We start from the raw sequence: 24772 nt of genomic DNA, 5'->3' as shown, positions 1-24772 counted from the left end.
ACTTTGTGTGACATTTCATGGTTGACTTGTTCTAGCCGCGATTAATAATTTTTGTTATATGCAAATTCTGGCCGAATTCCCACGCGCGGACGCTGAAGCTGTTTTTAGAACAGAGGGTATGTGAAGGGAATTGTTTTTTTATCTCTAAAATCCTTTCAATGACACAGGCCCAAAAATAATAGATTACCCTTCAAAGAGAAATTCATGCAATAAATTTGTTTAGTAAAGACCAAAGGATTCGCAAAGATTTGATAGGTAGCTTATAATAGCTTTAAAACATTACGTGACTTGAGCTCTAGCCGATCGAAAGTGAAACTTGTCATGTCAGCACATTCTTTTACACCAACGTAATGGTATTTATTCACAGATTCCGGCTGGCCCGCTAAATTATATTTCTCTTTGAAAGCGTGGAAATTTAGTATTTTCCATGGACTAAACGCTTCAAAATGGAATAGTTCACAATAAACATACTTTATAAAGACAAAAAAAGAGAAACTTTTTCCATTTGTTACTGATTTGTAGCTTCTAAACATATCGTGACTTCAAGCTCGACCGAGTGGAGGTCTGGGACAGGTCACCGACAAAACGAAAAAAAATAATAATAATAATAATAATAAACCCCGTGCAGAGCAAGAACTGCGCAGCGCAGTTAATAATTACATGCACATTCTTCATCTCTATCCTTTTTGTTGTCTCATCGCAAATATTTGAAAAATGGGTATATATATAAAAAGTTTTCCCTGTAATTTTTAGCTTTTATATGTATTTTTTAACTGGGATGCATTTGATCGTGGTAAGCTCGCCAGAAATTAGCACGGCAGTTATATTAAAGGCGCGTAGTGGAAACGTCACTTTATTGCCAGAAAATGAAGAGATCTTCACTTAGCTTATTGACAATGGAATCGCTTCACGACGGCAATAAGCTTGTGTTTGAATCAGCAGGCCTTTAGCTGTGGTACCAAAATTAGCGGGGACATGGCTTTAAGGCCATGGCCGGCTGGGGCCCCGCGTAAAAATCGTAGTTTTTTTAGGCGCGTTTACACGGCAGAGAAATTTGGGTACGGACCCGTCGCAAATATGGTCCGGACCCGACCACTTTTGATATGACTGTTTCTCTACAAAAGTGGTGAGGTCCGGACCGATTTTTTGACCGGTCCGTACCCAATTTTCTTTTTCGTATAAACGCGCTTGCTGAATGTTTCTCTACAAAAGTGATCGGGCCCGGACATATTTTGTGACGGGTCCGTACAGATTTTCTGCGCTGTAAACGGCCTTGAAATTTGCGGATTCTTGCCAATTTCCTTGACTGGTACCCGGTACCCAGCCGTCGCACTAGTTTGTGACCTCTGGAATCTGGGTACCAGTGTTTTGCCCGCCAAAACAAAATGGCGGCTACCTTGAATCCTTCGTTTCAGAAAAGCGAGTTGTTTACCCAACAAGCCGTGGTTTATTAAGAATTTATCCGTAATTAACCAAACGAGTTTCCAGGACCAAGTATTTTTACTGTTGTGGAGATGGAGGGAGAGTACGACCTCGCCGATCAGTTGCGAAGTTGGGCCTTAGATGAAATGCGATTTAGACCCCAAGGACGACACATCCATACGCCCCTTCCAACAAAAGATGACTTTAAAATGTAAGTACTTGAGGATTTAAAATTTAGCGTACTGTTAGCGGAGCGATTTTACAATACCAGGCCACTTATTTACATATCTCTGAACGCTTTAAGAACGAAGCATAGTAGAAACAAAAGGAACCATTCAAATTCAATGAGATGCAAATTAGTGGCCCGGTATTCTACAGTTTAGCCCTGTTAGCTATTTTGATCGGCAAATAGCTGTTTACTGTACAATGTGCTGTCCGTGTGAATCAGTGAATGTTGTAATCAATCAAAATCGAAAAGCTTAATAGATTTCAGTTCTACTTTTCTAATAGATTTGATGGCTAAATATTTGATGCAATGCCACTTACAGTACCGCTCGCAAATAAGCGTCTCAAAACATACGCGAAAAACGCGTATGCTTTTGCACATACGCGCGTATGCGTATCTGCGTATATGCGTCTGCGTATGTGCGTATACTCTGTATACGCGTATGCTCATCAGTATGTATGAGCAAGCTTATTGTTTTTTCTTTTGTCCATAGTTTATTGTTCTTTCGATGGCTTGCTATTTCTTCTTTTAGAGATCGCCGATTTATGCAAAATAGAAATGGAGAAATAACTTTTTCGTTACTTGACTTACCGGCCTTACCTTTATGATAAATGTTGACGGCGCATCATATAAACTCTAATAGAACTTAGTTTCTACTCATTGGAATCACTTTTCCAGTTTGAATCGCCCATTTACGCCAAATAGAACCAGAGATATTTTTTTCGCTTCTAAGCCGTGTCGCTTCAATAGGCAATAGTCCATTTTACAGTTGTCTACCAAGTGACCAGGCCTTTGAATGGTAGCGAGGCTGGAGGTGACCTTGCATTGATACAAACCTCTTTGCTTTATTATGTAAATGTAACCTAGTTAGCATCAAAACAACGTGATTAACACAACAAAAGCAGTGAGGTCTGTATCAAAACAAGGTCACCTTTAGCCTCACTTTCAGTCAATGGCCAGGTCACTGAGCAGACAACTGTAAAATGGTCTATTAATTCATAAACAATCTCGCCGGCGCGTGCGACCCTTGTGAAGAGACCAAAAGTTTATGTTGTAAGAAATGTTAAAAAACAAAATCAATGTTGACGGCGCATCATAAACTCTAAACTCTAAACTCAAGTTGGCAAACGAAACATTCCACATGAAAAACATCGGAGCCGTAAAGCCTTCCCGTGAATATTAAATTGAAAGGAAGACTTGTGACGTGCCATCGCGTCTAGCTTGAAATGAACTTGTTTTATTTTTTTGTGAATTTAGCATAAAATTCCCAGAACCTAAATTCTTCTTGAATGAAACTTGTCTTTATTACTAACACAGATAACGGCATCAATTGTTATTACAGCTTTAGAGGAGTTAAACAAATTTTGCTTTTTTAAAGCGGCTCAGCTAAAAAGAGTCCAAAAGTTGGCAAAATTTGCATATGTCAAAAGTAATTTGAAACCTTTCGAATAAACTCCATCGTAAATAAATGTAACACAACGCCGCACGCAAGTATCCGATTTAGATTCTTTCATACACATTTAACTGCGTTTTTCTAAAGAAAACTAAATGACAGATTGAACTTTAAGGTTTAATATGTGCGTCTTAAGTCATAACACAAACAATTCGTATGCGTGACATTACACACGTGCTTCATGTTTTGTCGGAAGATTGCCTGATCGCAGGTTATGTTTGTCCTGATTCGGCGGAACCGAGCTAACTCCTCCAACTCGGTTTCTTCTTAAAGAAGAACAACACTAAAGAAACTTCCTCGTCTTTAACCTGATGTGGTCAAAGAGTCGAAAATATGCAACAGTTATTTTACATCTGCAGCGAATTCTGCTTTCGATGTCAGCGAGATATTTCCGTGAATGTTTTGGAAACGCACTGTTTTATACCATTATGAACTTGGAACTTTCGGTAAGTAATAAAGATTTTATCATTCGATCGACCAACGCTGTTTTATAATTTTCTCGCAAAGAAACTTTATTTGTTTTCTCCAACAATACAACACAATGAGAACCAAGAGCAATGAATAACAAAGAACTGCGTATGTGCTTACGCTTCATTGCATACGCGCGTCTGCGTATGTGCGTACATGTATGTGCGTCTGCGTATGTGCGTATATGCGTATAAGGTGCGTATACGATGGACGCTTATTTCTGAGCGGTACTGTACTTGTACTTTATGCCAGCGCCACTTCCCCTCTTAGTTGGCGGGGCCTTTGCACTAGGAGAAGGTGGCTCTGGAGACACATTTGGGTAGATTGTAGCAAAGGGAATATAAAATCGGTCCAAACAAATGAACATTTTAAATTTCTCTTACATGTATATGAAAGGTATCCACTGTCCTTCTTCATGTTGTACAGTAAACATGTACAGGGCCCTCCTGCCTGTACTGTGGGGAGGGGGGTGAAGGGTGGTGTGGGGGAGAAACTGAAATGTCACAAAAAGGCTGGAACCACTTAGGAAGGGTGGGAACTGGGAATACAGTCGATCTTCTCCATACGGACACCTCTCAAATACGGACAAACTCTGATGTCCCCAAAAAATTCTCAAATATTTTCTTTAGAAAAAAAAAACTCTATAATACAGACCCTCTCTAATACGGACAACAGGCACTACACCCGTAAATCTCGGCCCCAGGGAAGAACTTCACATAACAGGGTTGGAAATTAGCGCTCGCCCGCTCGCCCAGGCGAGTGTGAAAACTGTCGGGCGAGTACAAATCACGGATCACTCGCCCGGTTTGGCGAGTATGATTGTAATATCCAGAATATATTATTCAGAATAAGCGAAACTTTTACTTCCCACTTTAAAATAATCTACACTGTCCACAAGCCAATAGCTTACCAACATTTTGAAATCTCAAACAAAGCTGTGTTCGCGTTCGTAAACAGACAAAAATGGCTTCCGTTTGGGGCATGTTACATGACGGACGTACTAATGTACAAAGTAATACCTCTCGTCAAAAATTCACGGACTCATCCACCGAGCCGCGAAAGGCAGCAAGATGGCCATTTCTCGCCTCTTTTCCTGTGCAATTTCGCTTGCAAATAACAAGAATTTGGAGATACGTATCAAATAAAACTGCGTTTCAACTTTTGAAGTAAGTGTGCTCGTGTTTTTATTGTGGAGTAAGGTCTATATTTGGCAATTTTTCATTGAAGAAATAGATTGCAGTCTGTTTTGCGATCGACCACCAAAGTGGCACAGTGAGTATCAAAACGTGATTAAAAATTGAAGTTGTATATTTTATTATTCGTAGAGGGAGAGGGCCTAAATTTTTCTTTTTTAATGGAAGAAGACTGGGCGAGTGAAAATTGATCTGGGCGAGTGCAATTTGAAGGTCACTCGCCCGGATGGCGAGTGCTCCGAAATTTTAGTTTCCAACCCTGCATAAGTTACCGTATTTACCCGTGTATAAGTCGACCTTTTTTTACCTAAAAATCAGTCCAAAAAATCGCCCTCGACTTATACATGGGTCAAAATTTTCTTCTTTATAATGAACACTCTGTTAATCAGGTGATGATGATACATGTTTTGTGGTTACAAAAAACAACAACAATGTAAATGCTTTATTCATCTTAAACGTTTTTGGATTTGTGCTTAGTGTTAATGTTTTACCTGCAGCATTGCGTTACAGAGACCCCTCTCTAATGCAAACACTTTGCTCTGTCCTTTGGTGTCCATTTAAGAGAGTTTCAACTGTAAACAATACAGGAATCAGAAATTCCGACCCCCTTCCCATCCCACACCTGTGCTTGTACTGTTTTTCCTTCTGGCTGTCACTAGCTTGTGTACAGCTGTCTCAAAGCTGCTATTCAATCACTGGGTCCATGGCTATACATTTTGTTTTACACTTGTGTTTCAGCATTTTGGACCAGAATGAAAATTTGCTACGTGTATTTGTAGGCCCCAGTTGTTTAAAAGTTGGATTACACTATCTGCCAGATTAATCACTAACTAGTGGATGGCATAGAGTTGTTTTGTTATCACTTATCGACTGGACAGTGATTTATCTGATGGATAGTTTATCCACACTTTGACCAACTGGTCCCAGGTGTATAATAGTAGTGTCATCTATTAAATTATACAGGTTATGTCGTGGAGCTATGGTGGATGTTTGGAAGTATGTGTTGCAGCATGTCAGATCCAAAAAGTGAGTGTTTGTAAGAAATTATTAATAACGGATTGGTGTACCAGAGAAATTAAGTAACATACCTTTTTACAGTTGGACTGGGGTGAGGGGGGGGGGGGGGTGGGTGGGGTATGGCCCCCCAAAAACAACTTTACTCTTCAGGTACAATATGCTCATTTTCACAGATTTGAATGCCCAAAGTTGTTATTTTGTTAAATTACCAGTGTCAACTTCATTTATATAATCCTATTTAAATCAGTAGGGCGTCAAGATCACTTGCAAGTTAAAGTTTTAATACCAACTTATTTTTTATTGTTGCTATTGTAGATCTGTCCAGAAGTTACGTGGAAACTTGAAGCTGTATCCTTTTTTACTTAAAGTAAGGAATGCACAATGATTGTATTTTAAACTGGGATCTTTATTCATTACATGACTAATTGACCCCATTTACACTATGGTGAACAATAGCTAGGCAAGGATGAAATTTTAGTGATGAGAATTTTCAATTTTGAAAAGACTAAACTGAATTTACAGAAAACAATTCTCCTGCCGGGCTGTTGGCTCACAAAATGTTAACAGAGATTCCAACCCTTTGTGAAGGAAACTTGCGAGGCTGAAGGTGCGAGCCTTTAGGTGGGTCTGGAGGCATATTCCATTGGGAATTTTTGCAAATTAAGGTTCTCTCAAGCACTGAGTTATTCTATAAGGTCTTTATTCTTTTCCCACAGACATTATTGGTGCTTTGCTTTACTTTTGTTACACTCAGATCGCAAAAAAGTACTACAAATTAGCATTTTTTCCTTGTTTGCAGAATTTCATGATAAATCGGGAGAATCTGATGGAAATCGGGAGAGTGGGAGGCAACGCAACAAATCGGGAGGGTTGGAATCTCTGTGTTATAGATTAAAATATTGTAGAGAAGAGTACATGTAAGACTGCAAAGACTCTTATTTCCCAGTTAGGGAAAAGGAAGCAATGATCAATGGCAAAGATGATGATGATGCTGATCATGACAATGACAATGGTGAAGAAGAAGACTGCAAAGAACACAGACTGATTTATTCCTGTAATAAAATGAACCTTAAATATTAAATTGTATATGTAAATGTAGTCCTGTCAGCTGTATTTAATGCTCAAGTTCCCTTAACAAAGATAACCTCTTGTACTAGACAAAAGCTGATCCAGGAGATGGGAGCTCGCACAGGTGACACACCAGATGACAAAGAAAGAGAAAGTGTCAAAGAGAAACACTCTCAGTTAACCAAAGAGCTTTTGGAAGTCAGAAGTAAAGTTCACCATCTTGAAAAAGAAGTCAAAGCTGTGCAGAAGGAAATCCTTGAAGCAGGTAATTTTTATATGTATTCAAGGCTGCTGCCTAACGGGCGCCTGGTCGCCAGAGGCGCCTAAGTTACGAGCGCGGGCGACTAAATTTTTGTTCAAGGAGCCCGCATGGACGCCTAAACATTGATCTTCCACCTTCATCTTTTGACTTCAATTTCCTTGTAACCTTGTTTCATTGGCATAAAAAATCCCATTAAAAACAACAACTGCTTCATTTTAAAACGGAAACGCTGAAATTGTTTGCATTTGGCGTTTTAAGTACGTAACGTGTCTTTGCAAAATTCAGCAACTTCGAAAACCATTCGTTTTCAAGTGTTTAGGACTGGGCCTAACTTCCAAATATGGAACGTGTTATGTTCTGGATTACGTTTCATTTGCTTTGTTGACGTTTGGGAGAATTTTCGAAGTGAATCTGAAGAAATATTTACGGATACAAAAGTGAAATCAATCTGTTTGCTACTGCAGGCATGGATCAGGACTGAAATAATTTTAATCTGCAAAAGCTTGATACAAAAACCTTTCCGACAGGCTTACAGTGCGAATACTCGAACCGGGACAGTTTGAACAAAGTTAACCAATCACAACGCTAATTGAGAACAAAGAAAGGCGACCTTTTTTAGAAATGGACCAATAACGTCCAAGACCGCAAACAATAGATTTGCAACAAAATTTAAACAGACAACAACGTTTGAAACAGTTGTGGACCTCTCAGGAAACTTGCCTTGTATTTGATTGGGTAGTTTCGATCCTAAATTTTCACTGACTGCACCGAATTTTGAGTAGTGCTCGTAAAACCGTAATCAAAAGTTGGATTTCACAGGCTGAAAAATTCTTCAAAAGAAATTTTCTGATAAAATTGTATTGCTCTTCGTTGGTGATAGCACAGTAAAGAATAACGAAGGACGCTTTTATTCACGACAGACACGAAACGGGATGGAACTGTTTCAAAGGACGTCTCAAGTGCCTATTCCGTCGTATGCAGTGTCTTATGTCGCATGTGAGCAGAAAGTGAATAGAAACGTTCTTGATTTCATATTTGAAAAGTCAGTTGTTTTCACTCTTCTAAGTTACATACTCGTGTTTGTTGTGATTATTTTTTGTTTCTGACGAAAGACAAGGCAAGAAAGATTTGGGATGCCGCCACAGCGACAACTGACCTTTCATATTTTATTAATGGCAATTTTACTTTCGCCGCTTGAAATGAATTTTCTTCCATAAAAGTTTCAGTGACGTTAGTCTGTGGTAATTTTATAAAACCACAGAAAGATTGAAGACTCAATGACGAAACGGAACAAACTCCTCTTTCACGAAAACCGTGAGTTTACAAAGTTGTAACAGTAGATTACCGACAGAAAATGAGTCCGTGAGCAAACAAGCGAAAACAACATTCGACCTGATGTTTACATTTCATGTGGCCTCAAATCGTGTCAAAAAATGTAAAGTGATAACTTGTGGACAGTTATACGGCATTGACCGACGATATAAGTATTCTGTTTTCGTGAATTTCAAAGTCATACGAAGGTGTAAAAGCAATTTGTTAACATTGACGAGGAAGTGACTCGCATCGATTTCAAGGCAACAGACAGAGCAAAGCTACTGAAAAGTTAGAGCGAAATGAAAATAATTACGGCGTGAATTTGATTTCACAGTCTTCATTTTATTTCCGGAGTGAAAATTTTCAAACAAGAGCGAACACAGTGTGGAATATTCAATTCACAACTCCTGGCCGTGAAGAGAAAATTCACGGTTCGTAGTTTGATTTGTAAACTTTTCGCGAAGATAATATTGTAACATACATCTTGAATAATTTGTCTAACTTTATCTATCTATGATCTCTATCTACGACCTCTTGAAAATTAAGGATCGAAACTAACCAATCAAAAACAAGGCGAGTTTCCTGAGAGGTCCGCAACTATTTGCAACGTTGTTGAGCTTTCAAATTTTTCTGTAAATCTATTGTTTGCGTTCTTGAACGTCATTGGTCTGTTAACGAAAAAGGTCGACATCCTTTGTTCTCAATTAACGTTGTCATTGGTTAACTTTGTTCCAACTGTCCCGGTTCGAGTATTCGCACTGTAAACTTACGTAAAACAACGTGCCAAATATCGTGATGTGTACACAAACTTACGTGGCGCGTTTAACATGTAATTCAGCTTAATCTATAAAGCATTGAACGCTTAACTTTAGTAGGACATAAAATGTATGCCTCTTTCTTTTTATGTGACATTTCATATCTGCTGCCAATTTTTTGTGGACTTTTGTGAACTGTTTCATGTTTTCACGTTTATAAGCAGTCCTGAGCATTCTTGGGCATTGATCCATGACTAGCAAATTTTTGTGCTAGAAACCTCAGTCCTTTTGCCTGCTCAGATATTCAGTTTGATTAAAATATATTGCTTTTGTTACTACATTTATTTTATAAACAACTTATTTGATAAGATTAGTAATTTGAAGTGTTTTCACAACTTAATTTTTCTGTTCTATTTTTGTCAACTCAGGTTATCATGTAACAAAGATAAGATCAAAACTTAATTAAAGTGTTTACACAGGTGTTTTTGACTTCTCGTTACCTTTTTCTAAACCTAGGAAAAATAGACCTGCTTAATTATTGCTTCTTTTTTAACCTTGATTACTAAAATATTAATTGAACTTGATTTTTCTGTTTCATGTACATTGATTTTCTAAGTGAAAAACATATGAAAGTACATGAAATGCATTCATTCTGGCACTGGCTTAACAAAATAAATTAACCCTTCACGCTCTCAACTAAATGCATGTCAGTTTTCATTGTTGGTTTATTTCTCCCAGCCCAGCTAGTGATTTAACCCACAGGGGGGAAAGATATTGCTGATATTGATGACTTATCCAACTTCTTACCTCTGGATCTCTGAGGTTGCTGCAGAGTAAAAAAAAAAGTTTTATGGGGAGGATACCCTTACCCTTTCATGAACCAATTCTGCAACGTCTTTCCCAGGATCTCATGAACGAGGTTGCCATTTTTGGGGTACCTATGTGAAAGTGACCCTTAACCTTTTAGAAACCATATACCCCCTAATGAAGATGGCACCCCTTTCACATACCAACAGAAGAAATACTACATCTTTTTTCTTATTTTTCACTTAATTAAAAACCAGTTTCCCTCCCCCCCTTTTTGTATACTCCAACTCGTAAAATCCCTATCCTTTTATATACCCACATCCTGAGAAAGGTATCCCTGTTTGGCGAAGCCTCCCCATATAGTCCACTATAGGGAGTACCCCCTAGGGGACATTCGGGTACATGTATATTATAGCAATAATGTTGGGGGAAGGTTGACTCCCTGGGCCCCTCTCCAAGACCACATTGTTGACCACATATTTGCCTGAGTAACCCCACCCCCACACCGCCCCCCCCCCCCCCCCCACCCCAGATTGGTCTTCGGCAACTTTTAAGCTGGGCTCCTAACATAATGGCTCGGGCTCCTAAATATTGATGTTAGGAGCCCGAAGGGCTCCTTAAAAATTTCCTTAGGCAGCAGCCTTGGTATTATAATAATTAATAATTAGTTATTATAATTAAGTTGTAGTTATTCTGGGTTGGACTTTACCAGCCACGATCTTGATTTTCTTGTACTACATGACTGTATGATATTTTTTTGTAAATTGAAGGTAATTAACGTGTGTGTAACTTAAGAAATAGGAGGGAGAGTGAAAAGGTATGAAAGTCGTGGAAGTATTGTACAGTGTATTTTAGTATCATGTATACAAACTACATGTATACCATCCTTACAAATGTCTTTTTTTTTACTTTAAATTTACATGTACATGCATATGTATTGCAGAGGAAGCATACTCTGAAGTTGGGAAACAAATTTCTGACCTTGCCAAGAGAAATGCTTTGCTGAGTGCCCATTCTAAGCAGTGTAAACAGTTAGCAGAGTTGTACACGAGCCTGGCTAAACAGATCAATGACAAGATAACAATTTGCAGGGAAGTTGCAAGGTCTGTGCAATCAAGTGTTTGTTATGTTTAAGTGTTTATTATTACTGCACACCACACACCGCACTGCTCACCGCACACCGCAAACCGCACACCGCACACTATGTACTATGTACTGCACACTACACACCAACCTTCCAAGTTTATTTTTTTCCTTAGTGGCCATTTGGCCCCTGACTGCTCAAGTTTGTTTGTCAGTGAACAATTTTAGTCACTAAATTTAGCTTACGCTTTCAATCCTTTTTTTCAGTTTTAGTCGCCAGGCTGGCGACTTCGGTTCCAATTTGGTCGCCAGCTACAAAATTTGAGTCGCCATGGTGACTTAAATAATCTTAACTTGGAGGGTAGCAAACTGCACGTTGCACATTGCTTACAGCACTGGTACAGAATATTCAATTTTAAATATACCGGTAAATCATCACACACTACTCAGGCATTAACAATACATTTTATCTCTTCTTGTGGCCACTTTACAGAAAGAAATCAATCAATCCAACATACTACACATCACAAGGGATCATAACTGGAAACGCACAATCATTCACTGCTATTGATGGACGATCGACTCCTACTGGGTTAGAGTCAGCTTGTACTGTAAGTAAAAGCCTGTAGCCTGCATTGATACATTTACAAAAATTAACTTTGAGCTTGTTAGAAAGTGTTATAGTGTTTATAACTTCAGAAACTCAGAACAACATGTACAACCGAGCTGGTAAATTATGTTGATATTGCGTGAGCTCAAAATCTAATGTTTCATTACCAAGAACCAAAAGTATAAAGTATACCAAAATAATGCAGATAGAAGATGGTCTGTTACAAAGTACACATGTAAGTCTTTTGATGATGGTTATAGGACCCTATATAGCTCTTACACAGACTTACATTTGTATACAGTGTAGCAAGCTGGTGATTTTGTAATCAGTGGCACAAGCTTGAAATTTATAAAGGAAGCAAGCAAAGTGCTCAAGAAATTTCTTTGATCTATGTTTTGGAAGTTTTCTGAAAACAAAGAAAGCATTTTTTCATGTTTCTATTGGGTTCTAAAACAACCGTGGACGTTTGGCAGCAACACTCAAAATATATAACAGCTTACTAAGATTTTGTTCATCCCATCTTCATGTTGGTGGATATGTTTTGTCTTCTCTCTTTCAATAGAGATCTGTTAGAGAATCCTGTGAAAGGATTGGTTCCTTTTTGCATGAAGTGTGCAAGGCAGAGGAAGAAACCGGAAGGTACCAGTTGTTCGATTAACTCTCTCTTAACAGACCCTTAGAACTATAGGAGGGACACCTCCATCAGACAGATACAGTACCTGGTCCCATCCCCACCATTTTTTGGTCATTTTACAGTAACTTCTTTAAAAGACGAACAGTTTTACTGTTCTCCAAGAAAAATTGCCAGGGCTGTAATCCTGTACAACACAAGAGTAAAAAAAAAAAAAGAAAAAAAAAACCTTGGCAGATGAACAGCTACATGTCTTTACTAATAATGTTAAATTCTATTTAGGATCAGCATGTCATGTTTGTACATTGTAGCTCATTCTATATTACAAATTTCTAATTAGGGTTGATGACAGCAGCCAGAGGAAGATTAAAGATCAGTTGTGGACTGGAGTAGAGGTTGTTCGGTTTGTTATATACTGTGTCAGTATACAGTGTAATAATAGGCCATTTCCGAGTTACCCGTTGCCTCTGTTTGAAAACGAGTCTACGTGCAAAACCATTCATATAAAAATGAGTTTCACCTTCAGAAATGTCCATTTTCATGCAAATCAAACTCATTTTTATTTAAAGGGTTTTGCATGTAGTTTCGTTTTGAAACAAGGGCTAGGGAAACCCAGAAATTCCCTATTGCATTTTGAAATCCTCAGACAGGTTGTTAACTACTAACTAGCTTTACTACAGTATTTATAATTATTAATTTTGTTTTTTGGACATCTTCAGAATATCTTGTCTCAACACCTGCCAATGGATGTCCTCACCTCCTTGTCTCGGATAGCACAGGACTCAGCCATCAGCCTGCGGGAATTGTCTGCAAGAATTGACCTGAAGAAAGATGCACAAGAACTCAAGTATGTTTTGGTCCCGTTGAATTGGAATTTTGATCCTTTGTCTATAATAAATAAGGTTCATACATGCAGCTAAAATAGTTTAATAATGGCAATATATGTACATGTATGTGCCTGCTTATGGGAGGTGCGGTGCGGTGTGTTGTGTTCTTGGGCAAGTCACTGTACATGTACTTATAGTGCCTCTCTCCACCCAGGTGTATAAATGGGTACCGGCGAATTAATGCTGGGGGGTAACCCTGCAATGGACTAGCATCCCATCCAGGGGGGAGTAGATTACTGTCGCTTCATGCTACAGAAACCAGGATAAGCTCCAGCAGTATTTGCCACTAGGCTCCAGGCTTCAATAGGGTTTAACTACATGTCATTTGATTTGCCTTGTCAGGTTTAAATATGAAAACTCAGGTAAACTAACAGACACTTCGTCACCACCTTCCTTACTGCAAAGCGTTCATCAGTTAATAGAGGTTAGTCAAACACTGTTTTCAATATTATTTGTAGTTAAGGGCACTGTTGTTCAACACAAGATGGTGCAACTACAGGGAATATCCACAACCACTCCATGCAAGGCAGGTCATTTAAAATTCCTAGCTTCTAGGGGCCCGAAGTAAGATTTCTAAAGCAAACAGTTATAAAGAAAAGTATAAAGCTTAACTAGAATTTCCAGTGGGGTGAGGTGGGGTGGGAGGAGGGGCAAGGGTAGGGTGCGTTAATACCAAAAAAGCCTACTATGGGGGTCTGGATATTTTCCAGGATTAGCCCCAACTTCAAAATCAGTTTATCACTTTTCCCACTTTATACAATAACATTTTTGACAAGTCAAACTATAACTTAAAATTATCAATGAACAATGCTTTGAAACCACAGATTGAAATTCATGTATGAACATTTTATCACCCTTGCTTGGTACCTTTATTAACATACTGTACAATGTGCTACTTGCCATGGACAACCAGACAGCACGTTTTTGGAGCCCCCTTATTGGAATAATTATACACGTGTTCAGTATGTAAACTTGATTTTATTTTGTGTTACTTCTAGAAAGGTCAAGCTGCTCATTTTCAAAGGTTTATTGAGTCCGAAAAAGGGCTCAATGAAGCTTGGAGGGCAAGGCAAAGACTTCAAACACTACAGCAACAACTGGAGGATAATCTAGTCTCAAGTTATCAAGATTCTCCTGGAAATATTGAACTGGCAAGGTAGATTAGGATAACAGGGAGCTAAAACACAGACGTTTTTTAGTCGTGGATGGCAAACAGAATTTAATGCGCAAATGTTTGATTATTCATCAAAAATGTCAGTTTGCAAATTCTTAAAAAAAAAAATTTGTTTTCACGCACCAACGCACTGGTGCATACTGATCTAAAAACATCAACGCTTGTTCTATACGTATTACGAGTGTTTAACAGTGATATCCAACTTGTCAAACGGAGATAAGAGTTCAAAACTACTGTGTGTTTTTTTTTAAACGAATTTGAGGGGACTGTGTCACAGAATTAGGCCAAATTAAGGCATCAGAAATGACCATCAGATTCCGTGAAATATAAAAATAACCTTTATAACAGTGAAGGAACATTTGAATAACACGGCAAATACAAAAGAAGGTACGGATGGCCAAAAGTGAAGAAGATTGAAACAGATTGCCATGTGGGTTTTTGAAATATTGTTGGGCTGAACAGTTTTCAAAGTTAGTCTTGTTTGCTTGTATCTTTAAATTATAATATCTGGGAGACACGTTTCGTTGCAATAAAGCTATGGTTTTGTCATTTGCATCCATAGATTCTGAAGTAATTTCTTTTTAAACATTAAGTTTCATAGCAAGTATTTGGCAAAAAAAAACTTAACTCAGCCGTGACAAAGTCCCTTTAAGACATGCTGAATATCTTGATGAAACACTTGCTACGGTTCTCGATATACATCTAATCCTGAGTTGCCTTTATTTTTTTCAGAATTTTGCTTCACAATGAATTGGAGCTGACAGCATCAAAAGCATCACTGGATTACATGAAGGCATCAATGGCCGAACTGACCAACTCCAGAAATGAGAGGCAAAGAGCAAAAGAAATGCTGCTCATGAAACACAAGAAGATTGAAGACTTCGAAAAGCTGGCTGTAAGAAAACTTTAGTCGTGATTTGTTTTTAGGGGCGGGTCGCTCTATTTCAGGGTGATTCTGTAACATTATGTACAAACTGGATTAGTACTTAAGTACTTAAAACAACACACACAAAAAAAGTGTTCATTATTATTTTTTAAAAGCTGAAAGTTGTGACTTTATCCTACCCTTACAATTAAAAGTTTCGTTTTCGTGTTTTTGGCTGAAAGTGATGTGCAAACGATTTATGTGACAAAGTGATGATTAATATGTGCTGTGTAGCACTTTATGATGAGGTATCATTAAAAACATGTTCCTTTAAATAAAGTACTTTTATTAGTTCTTATATATTTTTGTGGGACGTTTTGGAAACGAAAATCATTTATTTTAATGGCACTTCAAATAAAGATTATTTAACTTAACTTTATTGTAGCATACGTCACCATGTAATCAGTTTCATTTCTGAAAACGTTTCTTCCGCTTGCAGTTGTGGAAGATGAAGGTAATTTGCACTTACAGTCATTTGTAGTAGCTTAATACATATCATGCATGGGTAAATGTATAAAATTTTGGTTTCTTGTTTTGTGTTTCAGCAAACGAAGCAGTCTCTCATTCAAGCTCTTGTCAAACAAAATTCCAATGCCAGAGCTAGGGTGGAGAGACAAAAACATGAGGTACACATGTACATGTATATAGCTTTTTTGGTTGTAACAGTTTTCGTTATAGTATTAATTATTAAAACTATAAAAAAGTTGTTTTAATTGAAGCAAAACATTCTCTCCTTTTTTGCTTTAAGCTCCTGCAGTATATACAGCAGAAGATCTGCTCACACGAGGCTGAGGTGGTTGTCATGGCAAAACAGCTACACAACAGTATCGCACAGGAAGTGGATAAGTTTGCTGCACTACCCCTGGATCAGTTCCATTACTCAGGGGTAGACAGGTCAGTAATAAACACTTAATGACTGATCCCAAGGGAAACGGCGAGTTTTGTTTCGCCGAGAGCCTCAGTGTTTTCCTAGGCATAGTATTTTGTTATACCCCCACCCCCACTTTAAAAGTACAGCCTATTGTCTTTATTGTTCACCACTCAATTTCCCTTCAGCTACCTAAAACGTGAAAACATACAACTCATTTGGTGGTTTAACATATAATACGTGCGGATATTTTGCGAGTAGCGTAGTACGGGGCTCGAAAAAATACGACCAGTGAGCAAATTTCCGCGCGTATCATATGTTTAACTGTCGAATAAGGGATTTATTGTTCCACTTTTATTTCAAGCCTAGAGAACGTAAACAGGTCAAAGTTTAGATCGTCTATAGGCCATTTTGGTTCTCCGTTTTCCGTCCGTATTTTTGCCCTGTTCTACAGTGTGTCACTGGTTCATATTTTGCGCGTTCTGTCGATCTTATATGATAAAAGGTCGTAATAGTGGAATAATAATTAAAATAATTTATTTATTGAAATAGTTACTTACTTTCCCTTTTACCCAACTTCTGAGTATATCAGAACTTACTCACTCACTTTCCTCTGTACAGTGCAAGAAGAGTTCCAGTCAGTGAGTTGTCAATTAATCGCTTAGAGAATCTCTCAACAAGTCCAGGAGGTAGTACAATTAGAGCTGTGCTAACCAGTTTGGACTTCCCAACCTATAAGGTAAGAGCGCACTCATATATAAGGTTTAGGGCAATCCAAGCGCTAAACTCTAGTTTCTGTAGCGTAAAGCGACCTTTGAAGATCTGGAGTTTTGCTTTTCCCCCTGGAAGGAATGTTAGTACATCTCATGTTACCATCCATCAATTTACTGGCACCAATACTGTACACTCATCATATGGGTAGGGTCGGTGCCTTAATGTTTTTTGCACTATAGACTCTGGATTGAATTGTGCTGGTTCGAATACCTGGTCGGGGTCACTGTGTTATGTTCTTGGGCAAAACACTTTACTCTCACAGTGCCTCTCTCAACCCAGGTGTATAAATGGGTACCGGCGAATTTACTGCTGGGGATAACCCTGCGATGGACTAGCATCCCATCCAGGGAAAGTAGAAATACTCCTAGTCGCTCAATGCCAGACGTATAGGCAACTACATGTAGGTTCGGACGAGGGTTTTACATTTTTGAGTCTAATGCTTGCGTGCGCTTTGCGCATGCGCATTAGACTCTTTGTTATATGAAAAAAGCTGTTAGCAATCCCAAGGGAATGGTTCGGGATCGATAATCGTTCGCTGTAATGTAGAAAACAATGATCAGCTGCAAGAACGGACTCCGTACGGACACGCACGATTAGTTTCAATTAAAAACAGCCAATCAGCGACACGTGTTCCCACGCATAATTAAAAGTTCTTTCTCAAGTCACGATTATTCAACACTTGAACAGGACGTAATAATTTTCCAGTTAAGACATTTGTAAGCTTTTTGTGAAAATAAATCTTCGTTTTCAGTTCAGTTAAGCACTTGTGTTTTCGTCTTGCTTTGTCTTTGAGAAAAAATATTTCGACGGCGACTCGCGTTTATTTACACAATGCGACCAAATATTTATTTTGTTTTAAAAAATAGAAAACTTTACCTCGTATTTTGTTTTTAAGTCATTCGAATTTTGACCATTTTTTTCTTTACAGTGCAAACAAAAACCTTCAAAAATAAAAGATGTACATGGATAAATGTAAATCAAGTTACGCGACTAAATCAAAATGCGTTTGTTTGGCCGCTTTGCAGTATTACACTGTCCCGGCCTTTGCCATACACTGAAATCGAATTTCATGCTTTTACGACTCTCAGAGATCTTAAGTTCTTCTTACAGCTAGAAAAATCATAAAATGGTTACATTGATATGGAAGTGATGATTCGCGAAATTTGTACATCATGATAAACAGTCTTCGCTCCTGTGTATGGTAGCTCGATAATAATTGCCTAGTTTCCAGCGTTCAAAAGGTCATCATTATATTGACGTGAGCATTTACACCCGTTTTTAGGAAAATCTGTCACTAAGTGCTTACAGTACAATGGAGTAACAGTCACTATTTCAAGTGCTTTTATTGCAAAATCTTTCAAGAGTCATCATCAAAATGGTGAAAAATCTGAAAGAAAACGATGTGAAGTTCTTCAACCCTTGTTGTAATGAACATGATCGTTTCTGCTTTTACGGACAATACGGAAGAAATAACATCAACTCCTGTTCATACTTTAAATTTTGTGAAGCATATAACATTTATGACTGTTTCGTTTTCATCCATAATCATCCACGATGCCCCTAGCTTGCTATAAGCATTTTAAATTAAACTCCCGAACACAAACCTCTAACCAATTTTAACCGGCTTACGAAAACCGCGCAATCTGTATCACTATGCCATACGGCATTAGACTCATGTCACCCTTGGTGACCTATTTTTATGTACATGTATACTCATGGGAAGAGAAAGGCAATTTATACCAAGAACACATCACACGGACCTCCATTTGGGACAGTAATCACTTGACCACCACGTCAACTTCTACTAAGGTACGGAGGAATTTTTGCGGTCGTAATGCGTGTATATATTATGTGCCCACTCTGAGAATACGTGTATAGCGAATCAGAATCTGGTGTTGTAAGTAACACGACGTTAGTTCACGTGTACTGTGCCTTTTTGTAACAATTCTTCAAATAACGTGAGGAAATCTTTGCACTTCTTATAGGCACCTGAAGAATTGCTGTCAACAACCATGAAGTTGAAGGAGAAAGGTAAGATTTTGATCAAGTTTAATTTTCTCGTACCATGATTTCTAAACCGACATACCGTAATTAAGGTTCCAAAAGTAATAGTTTTTAGCAACCTCCTTCTATCACAACTTTTAGAGGGTGGCAATTTTACGGAAGCTAAAACGCGTTCTATATGCGGGCCAATACAAAAATGTTCTAAATAAAACTTCACGGAAGGATCAGCTTTTTGCCTTATACACACACATAGAGAAAATTTACCACATAGAACGGTATTGCCTTAGGAATAAGCTTTGTCTAAAACAAACGTCAGCGGATCATTTTCGTACAGCTTGCTGTGTCTGTTATTTAACAAGTTGTCTTTCAGGTGGTTAATTTCGGAGCAGTTTACGGTACTTACATGTTATGATGTATGTCTTGTAAGTTTAGCCTATATCTTTTACGACCTGGCTATTTCGGAAAACACCAGATTCTTACAAGATAAATTAAAGGAAAGTTGATCGATAATGATATTTCACTCCTGTAAATTCTTCTTTTTACTTTTAAAGTTGATGACACAAGATCCCTGGCACGGTCACGTGACGGTGCAGTTTCTGATGTCGATGGCGACAGGTCATGTGAGAGAATGGTTGCGCATTTGAATGGTTTGAGACGCGAGGTCACTGAGCAAGACCGCGCACAACTTGACTTCATTATGCCGCTGATACAGAACGGACTCAATAAAACCACAAAAGCTTTGTCAGATTGCATTTCTGTGAAGGACATCGTGAGCTCATGGTATGAAGTTTGTTTTTTGTTGGTGTTTGTTTCATAGTACCAGTTTTCATCACAGATACCAAGCTCCTAGGTGCAAAACGTTGTGTTGCATAACAGCGTAATTACTAAGGGTTTGTATGGGAAGTTAACGAACGCATTTTAGGAGCCAAAAATTACAATAAAAATGCTTCAAAATGACATTCCTTGTTTTATTTTCTGTGCGTATGTGACGTTTTAGGCCGTTAAGAGCGATTCCAGCAAATTGAGTTGCATTGTTATCCTCTCTGTTGTGATATAATGAAAGGAAACAGTGAAGCTTAAACTCGCTGGTATCGCTTTGAAACAGCCCCAAAACGCGACAGAAACAAACAACAGTCAAGCGAAAACGTAACTCGTTTTTTTTATTTTTGAATTTCTTTTCCACTTATCGAACGGATGTGTACCATCGTTCCATTCCCATACAAACTCTTAGATTTAAGCTGTTACACAATGTCAGATCACATAATGTTAACGGCTTCAAGGAGCTTGTGCTAGCTATGGTTTCATTTTATTCTTGAGGAGCTCAACATTTTTATTCTTATTAACTTTCGAAATAAAAGTGCTACTTTGTTTTACTTAGGTGGGAGCAGCCAGCGCAGTTTGTGACACCTTGGGTAAAATTGGATGATATGAACATGCGACAGTGGACAGACCAGTGGACACTGTCCGCTACTCGCTTGAGACAGTTACAGATGAGTCACTGATACACAGACACTTGTAGGGGGCAGTGGGGGCTGTCTGCCATTCGCTGGAGAAGGTTTAAGACTTCACAGACAGAGACTCTCGCATTAGGCAGTTGGATGAGGCTCTCTGCCTTTTACTCGACACAGTCATGGATGAGACACTGACAAGAATACGAATGAACAGTGAGCGGTCCGCCGACAGTTACAAATGAATCACAGGCACAGAGACAAACACATGAAACAGTAGGCTGTCACTTAAGAAAGTTACCTATAAATCATAGACATGGAAAGACTCGCATGAAACAATGTAGGCTGTCTATCATTTTCATTTGACACAGTTGTGGATGATTCACTGAAAAGAAGACGACAGACGATGCGCATTTTTTTTTTCATGGAAAATACCAGAGGAGGCGATGGAAATCGAGTCTTAACAGTTTTAGGCTTGTTCCCGAAATTCCGTCATGTCTTCAGATGGCTTTGTTTGACTGTATTGTAAACTAGTGTGCGAAACACCTTATTGAAAAGTCATCTGCTAATAGGGTATCCTGATAGACACGCAGCTCTGAGTAAGCTTTTTATTAGCAACAGAGCATAAGGAAAGAACTTTACTTAAGACTGCGAGTGATTTCACTTCTTTCTGCCGTTAAAGCCGCCATATGTTGACAACCAGGGTTCTTTCTCTTCCCCCCTGAACCGATTTAAATGTTTTGACAACTCCCCCCTGCCCCACCCCCCTTTCATGACCAAATCCAATTATCTCTCGCTCGTTTGCTTAAAAACATGGAACTGATGATGATCAGACGCGTGACGAGATTTAATTTTGAAGCTTCTCTCAGGTCAGATTTTGGATCTGGTTTGACTGTGGTTGGGTATAGAATCAACCATCGCAGGGTAGGTTCTTAAATAGAGTAAGAAATCGAACAGCCCGACCACACCCCTTCCCAAAATAAAGAAAATTAATCTCCCCATTTCCTCCTTCCCCCACTTAATCTTACACGCGCAAATAGACTGCAAGCGCGAGGCGCGCAAAAATCCCTGATTGACAAGCAAGGCACTGAGAAGCATCTCTCCCCGACCCTTCTTGAAATTTGGACCCGCGCTCAAGGTAATGCAGGGTACGGACCGCCCAACGGGCTCACACTAAAAGATAGGCTGTGGACGTGCTCTCCGGACTGAAAGCGGCTAAGCCTAAACTACGTAGACTACGTAGCTTTAATATGCAAAGTCTAACGCTCAAAGGGAGAGTAACGCGAGCAATTTTTAAATGCGATATACGCAAAAAAGTGTCACACGACGCGCGCTGCACAATTATGGTTTGCATCCGGCTGAAACTGCTTTCCTCACTAGCTCACTCTGACACTCTTCTCATAACGAATACCAAGAAACAGAAGACAAAATAAGGATGCAAGCGATCGAAAACATTGGTCTTATAAACACACTGCTCTCTTTCCTGACGCGTTACGTTTCAATGGGACGTATTTTCAGGAAGGCACATAGAATACGTGAGTGTTTGCAGCTTGTTTTTTTGTAGGGAACAAAGGTCGGAAGCTTTATCTTTACAACCGGAAGTTGCAGTCAGCTGTGAAGAGGCCATAAAATCGACAGGTCGCTGATAACAAGTGACAATTCAAAACAGAACATGCCGCTCATTTCCGGTCTTAAAGCACCTTGCTAGACGAGACCGGAAATTGTGTCTGCTGAGGCACTTATCTTTCTATTATCTCTTTCATCACGAGATAGGTGATAAATCAAACCGTGAACTTCGAGTCCGGACCACACTTTGCAATTGAATTGGCGAGCAGAACATTCTTTAAATTAATGAAACATTCTTTAAATTAATGAAGTATTTTCGTGTTAGAAGCCATTTCGTAATGTGTGCAACATGGCTCAAATATAGATCTTTCTTTAGGAAACTGTTTTAAGGAGCCCTCAACCAGAGCTGTCGCGTGCTCTTAGCAAATCGACATCCCGGGATCGACATCGTTTCTGAGACTGTAGCCTGCGAGCAGGCTCGCGTTTGGAGGTCTTTGGACCCAAACCGGTGAGCCTGCTGGCAGGCATTTTCTTCTCCAGACTGAGGCGGCGATCCTTTTGGTCAGCGAGTCTTGTGCTGATGTCCAAATTGCAAAAGGATCGCGGTCCCTGGGGACGAGAATGGTGGGTGCAGCCTCGTTTTCAACTATTTACAATGAGCAGTAAGCGAAAAATTTATCGAAAATTAAAATTTATTGGTACGTCATCAAACAAATTCGCCCCGAAATGGACACTTCAAAACGTTAAAATAAAAATTCTTTGTCACAAGTAGCTGTTAACTTCATATTTTGAGTAGTTTTTTTTTATTTTTTCTTTGAAAAAAAGACATTAAAAGACATTTTCGGTAAAAATCTGACAAGTTTCAGCGGGGATACCGTAAATGATCTCATAAACGCCCACTCTCAAATAAACGCCTCGTATCTAGTAAACGCCTCCCCTGAAATGTTTCAAGTTTGTATTAGACGCCCCTCTCTTATAAACGCCCTGTGTCTAATAGACGCCCCCCTCGAAGAATCACCTCAAAAACCAAGGAAATACTCCATAGAATAAAATCACGCAATATAGTTAGTTTCTTGCTTGACTCCGACATCGAAGAGACCAACTACGCCAACGTGGTTGACAACGATGACGATGAAAACGTCGATATCGAAGTTTGATCGAAGTTTTGTATTAGCGCAGAATAGATTAGTCTTCTACCTAAAAACTCTGTTTTGTATCTTACTCCACTATCAAACTACGCATCCTATTTGTTTTGTTGACGTTGTTACTGTTAAATTAAAATAAACGCCTCATATCTACTTGACGCCTCCCCTAGGACCCCAAAAATATAATAGACGCCCCGGGCGTTTATTAGATCATTTACAGTACAGAAGTTTTACAAGATTTCAACGAGCGGAAAAGCTAAAACAGGTAACTCATTTGGTAGACGTCGTTATTCAACGAAACTTAGACATCGTTAGCCAATCGCCAGAGTTATAGGCGTCTAAACGAGGTCTTGTGACTTACTGCGGCCCATCCACGTTGCAATAATGCAATTTAGACCTTTGATCCTCTAAGTTTTCAATTGGGAACCGTTAGATCCCCTTTATGGGTTTCAACAGACTCATTTTTTGGCGAAATACCCATGCCTACTGGCGCCTAGGCTAATGTTAGACTCCTAGAAGTAAACGTCCCATAATGACGTGAAGTGTGCAGAAACAAAACTGATCGACCCGCCGGCTCATTTTGGTTTTCTCGTGATGCCAGCATTATAAAGAATCCGCGGAATTTGACACAGTTTTAGCATTGGATCTTGTATGGAAAACAAAAAAATGCGTCTGTGCGTATGTAGACCTCGGCCTCAATCTGCGTACAGACGAACAGTTTCCCGCTTCCTGCGTGGCCTAACCGCAGGTTCGAGACTGTTTCAATGCAGACTAGATCTCCGTTCATCTTTCTTATTAGACCGTTTCTTTAGCATTGGAACTTTCACACGGTTGCTCAAAATGATGTTTTGAAAATGAGAAGTGACCGTCATTCTGGCAGCCAGGGCAGCAAAAACGTGTCCTGTTTTCCAGAATTATCATCATTTATTTTATTTGTTGTTTTTGTTGCTAATTAATATTTTGATCGCGTGTTATACAATCATTTTTCCGCTCATCATCAGACGCATGGCGGTTCCTGAATTTGTCAAGTGTGTCTTAGTTAGAAAACAGTGTAACAACTATTGCTATAACTTTTTTTTCTGTCGCGTCGCTACTTTATCAGTTAAGGCGTGGCGCACTAGGATTTTTTCTGTCGGTCTTCTCTGTAACCAATTGATCCTTTTAGACAGGCCTATACAGTAAAGAAAGACTAGTTCAGAACACAAGGAAAGATTCAAGGGTTTCCGCCGTCCCGACTCATGCAAACTTCCTTTATGGGTTCCTGCCGTTTTGTCGAGTACTCAGTTCTACAAAATGAAATGTTTATATGTATAAGAATTCGTTCATTTTTCTTTTCTATGCAGTGGCCTCGGTACGCCATCGACGAGGAGCATTGTTCCTTTTATTCTATTTCCCATATCTCTGATATTCGATTTCATGTCAATACCATGATAAAATATGTTTTTTGAAGCCTTTGCATGCGTGTCGGATGATACCGACAAACGACGTACCATTACAATACTGTTTTGATATCATACAATTTAACTGGCCCTTGATCTCAGACAAGCGAATCCGGCTTGGCTCGCGTCCGGACATCCCTACTGACTACAAAGCAAATTTCGTTCAAAAAATCGATCACGTCCACACGAAATTCGTCGAATACTGTGGCTAACCTCAAGCGGAAACAGGACAT

General features: G+C 39.1%; 1 protein-coding gene across 1 annotated transcript; it reads left to right on the top strand.

Moving 5' to 3' along the window:
• The first annotated feature begins 1418 nt into the window (after window positions 1-1418).
• On the top strand, window positions 1419-21678 carry LOC144662556 (HAUS augmin-like complex subunit 5). Its single transcript, XM_078523394.1, has 18 exons — window positions 1419-1633; window positions 5726-5788; window positions 6095-6127; window positions 6937-7112; window positions 10929-11088; window positions 11562-11679; window positions 12241-12317; window positions 12650-12704; window positions 13029-13156; window positions 13539-13620; window positions 14195-14352; window positions 15103-15265; window positions 15841-15921; window positions 16044-16189; window positions 16785-16902; window positions 18923-18968; window positions 19493-19721; window positions 20320-21678. Exons 1-18 carry the CDS (start codon window positions 1515-1517, stop codon window positions 20441-20443), a joined length of 2076 nt encoding a protein of 691 aa, XP_078379520.1. The 5' UTR covers window positions 1419-1514; the 3' UTR covers window positions 20444-21678.
• The last annotated feature ends 3094 nt before the right edge of the window (window positions 21679-24772 follow it).

The sequence above is a fragment of the Oculina patagonica genome, chromosome 8, assembly GCF_052425735.1.
Source record: "Oculina patagonica isolate OP01 chromosome 8, crgOcupat, whole genome shotgun sequence".
Taxonomy (NCBI): Eukaryota; Metazoa; Cnidaria; class Anthozoa; order Scleractinia; family Oculinidae; genus Oculina; species Oculina patagonica.
Note: the sequence above shows the minus strand (reverse complement) of the source record. Positions and strands in the feature narration are given on the sequence as shown.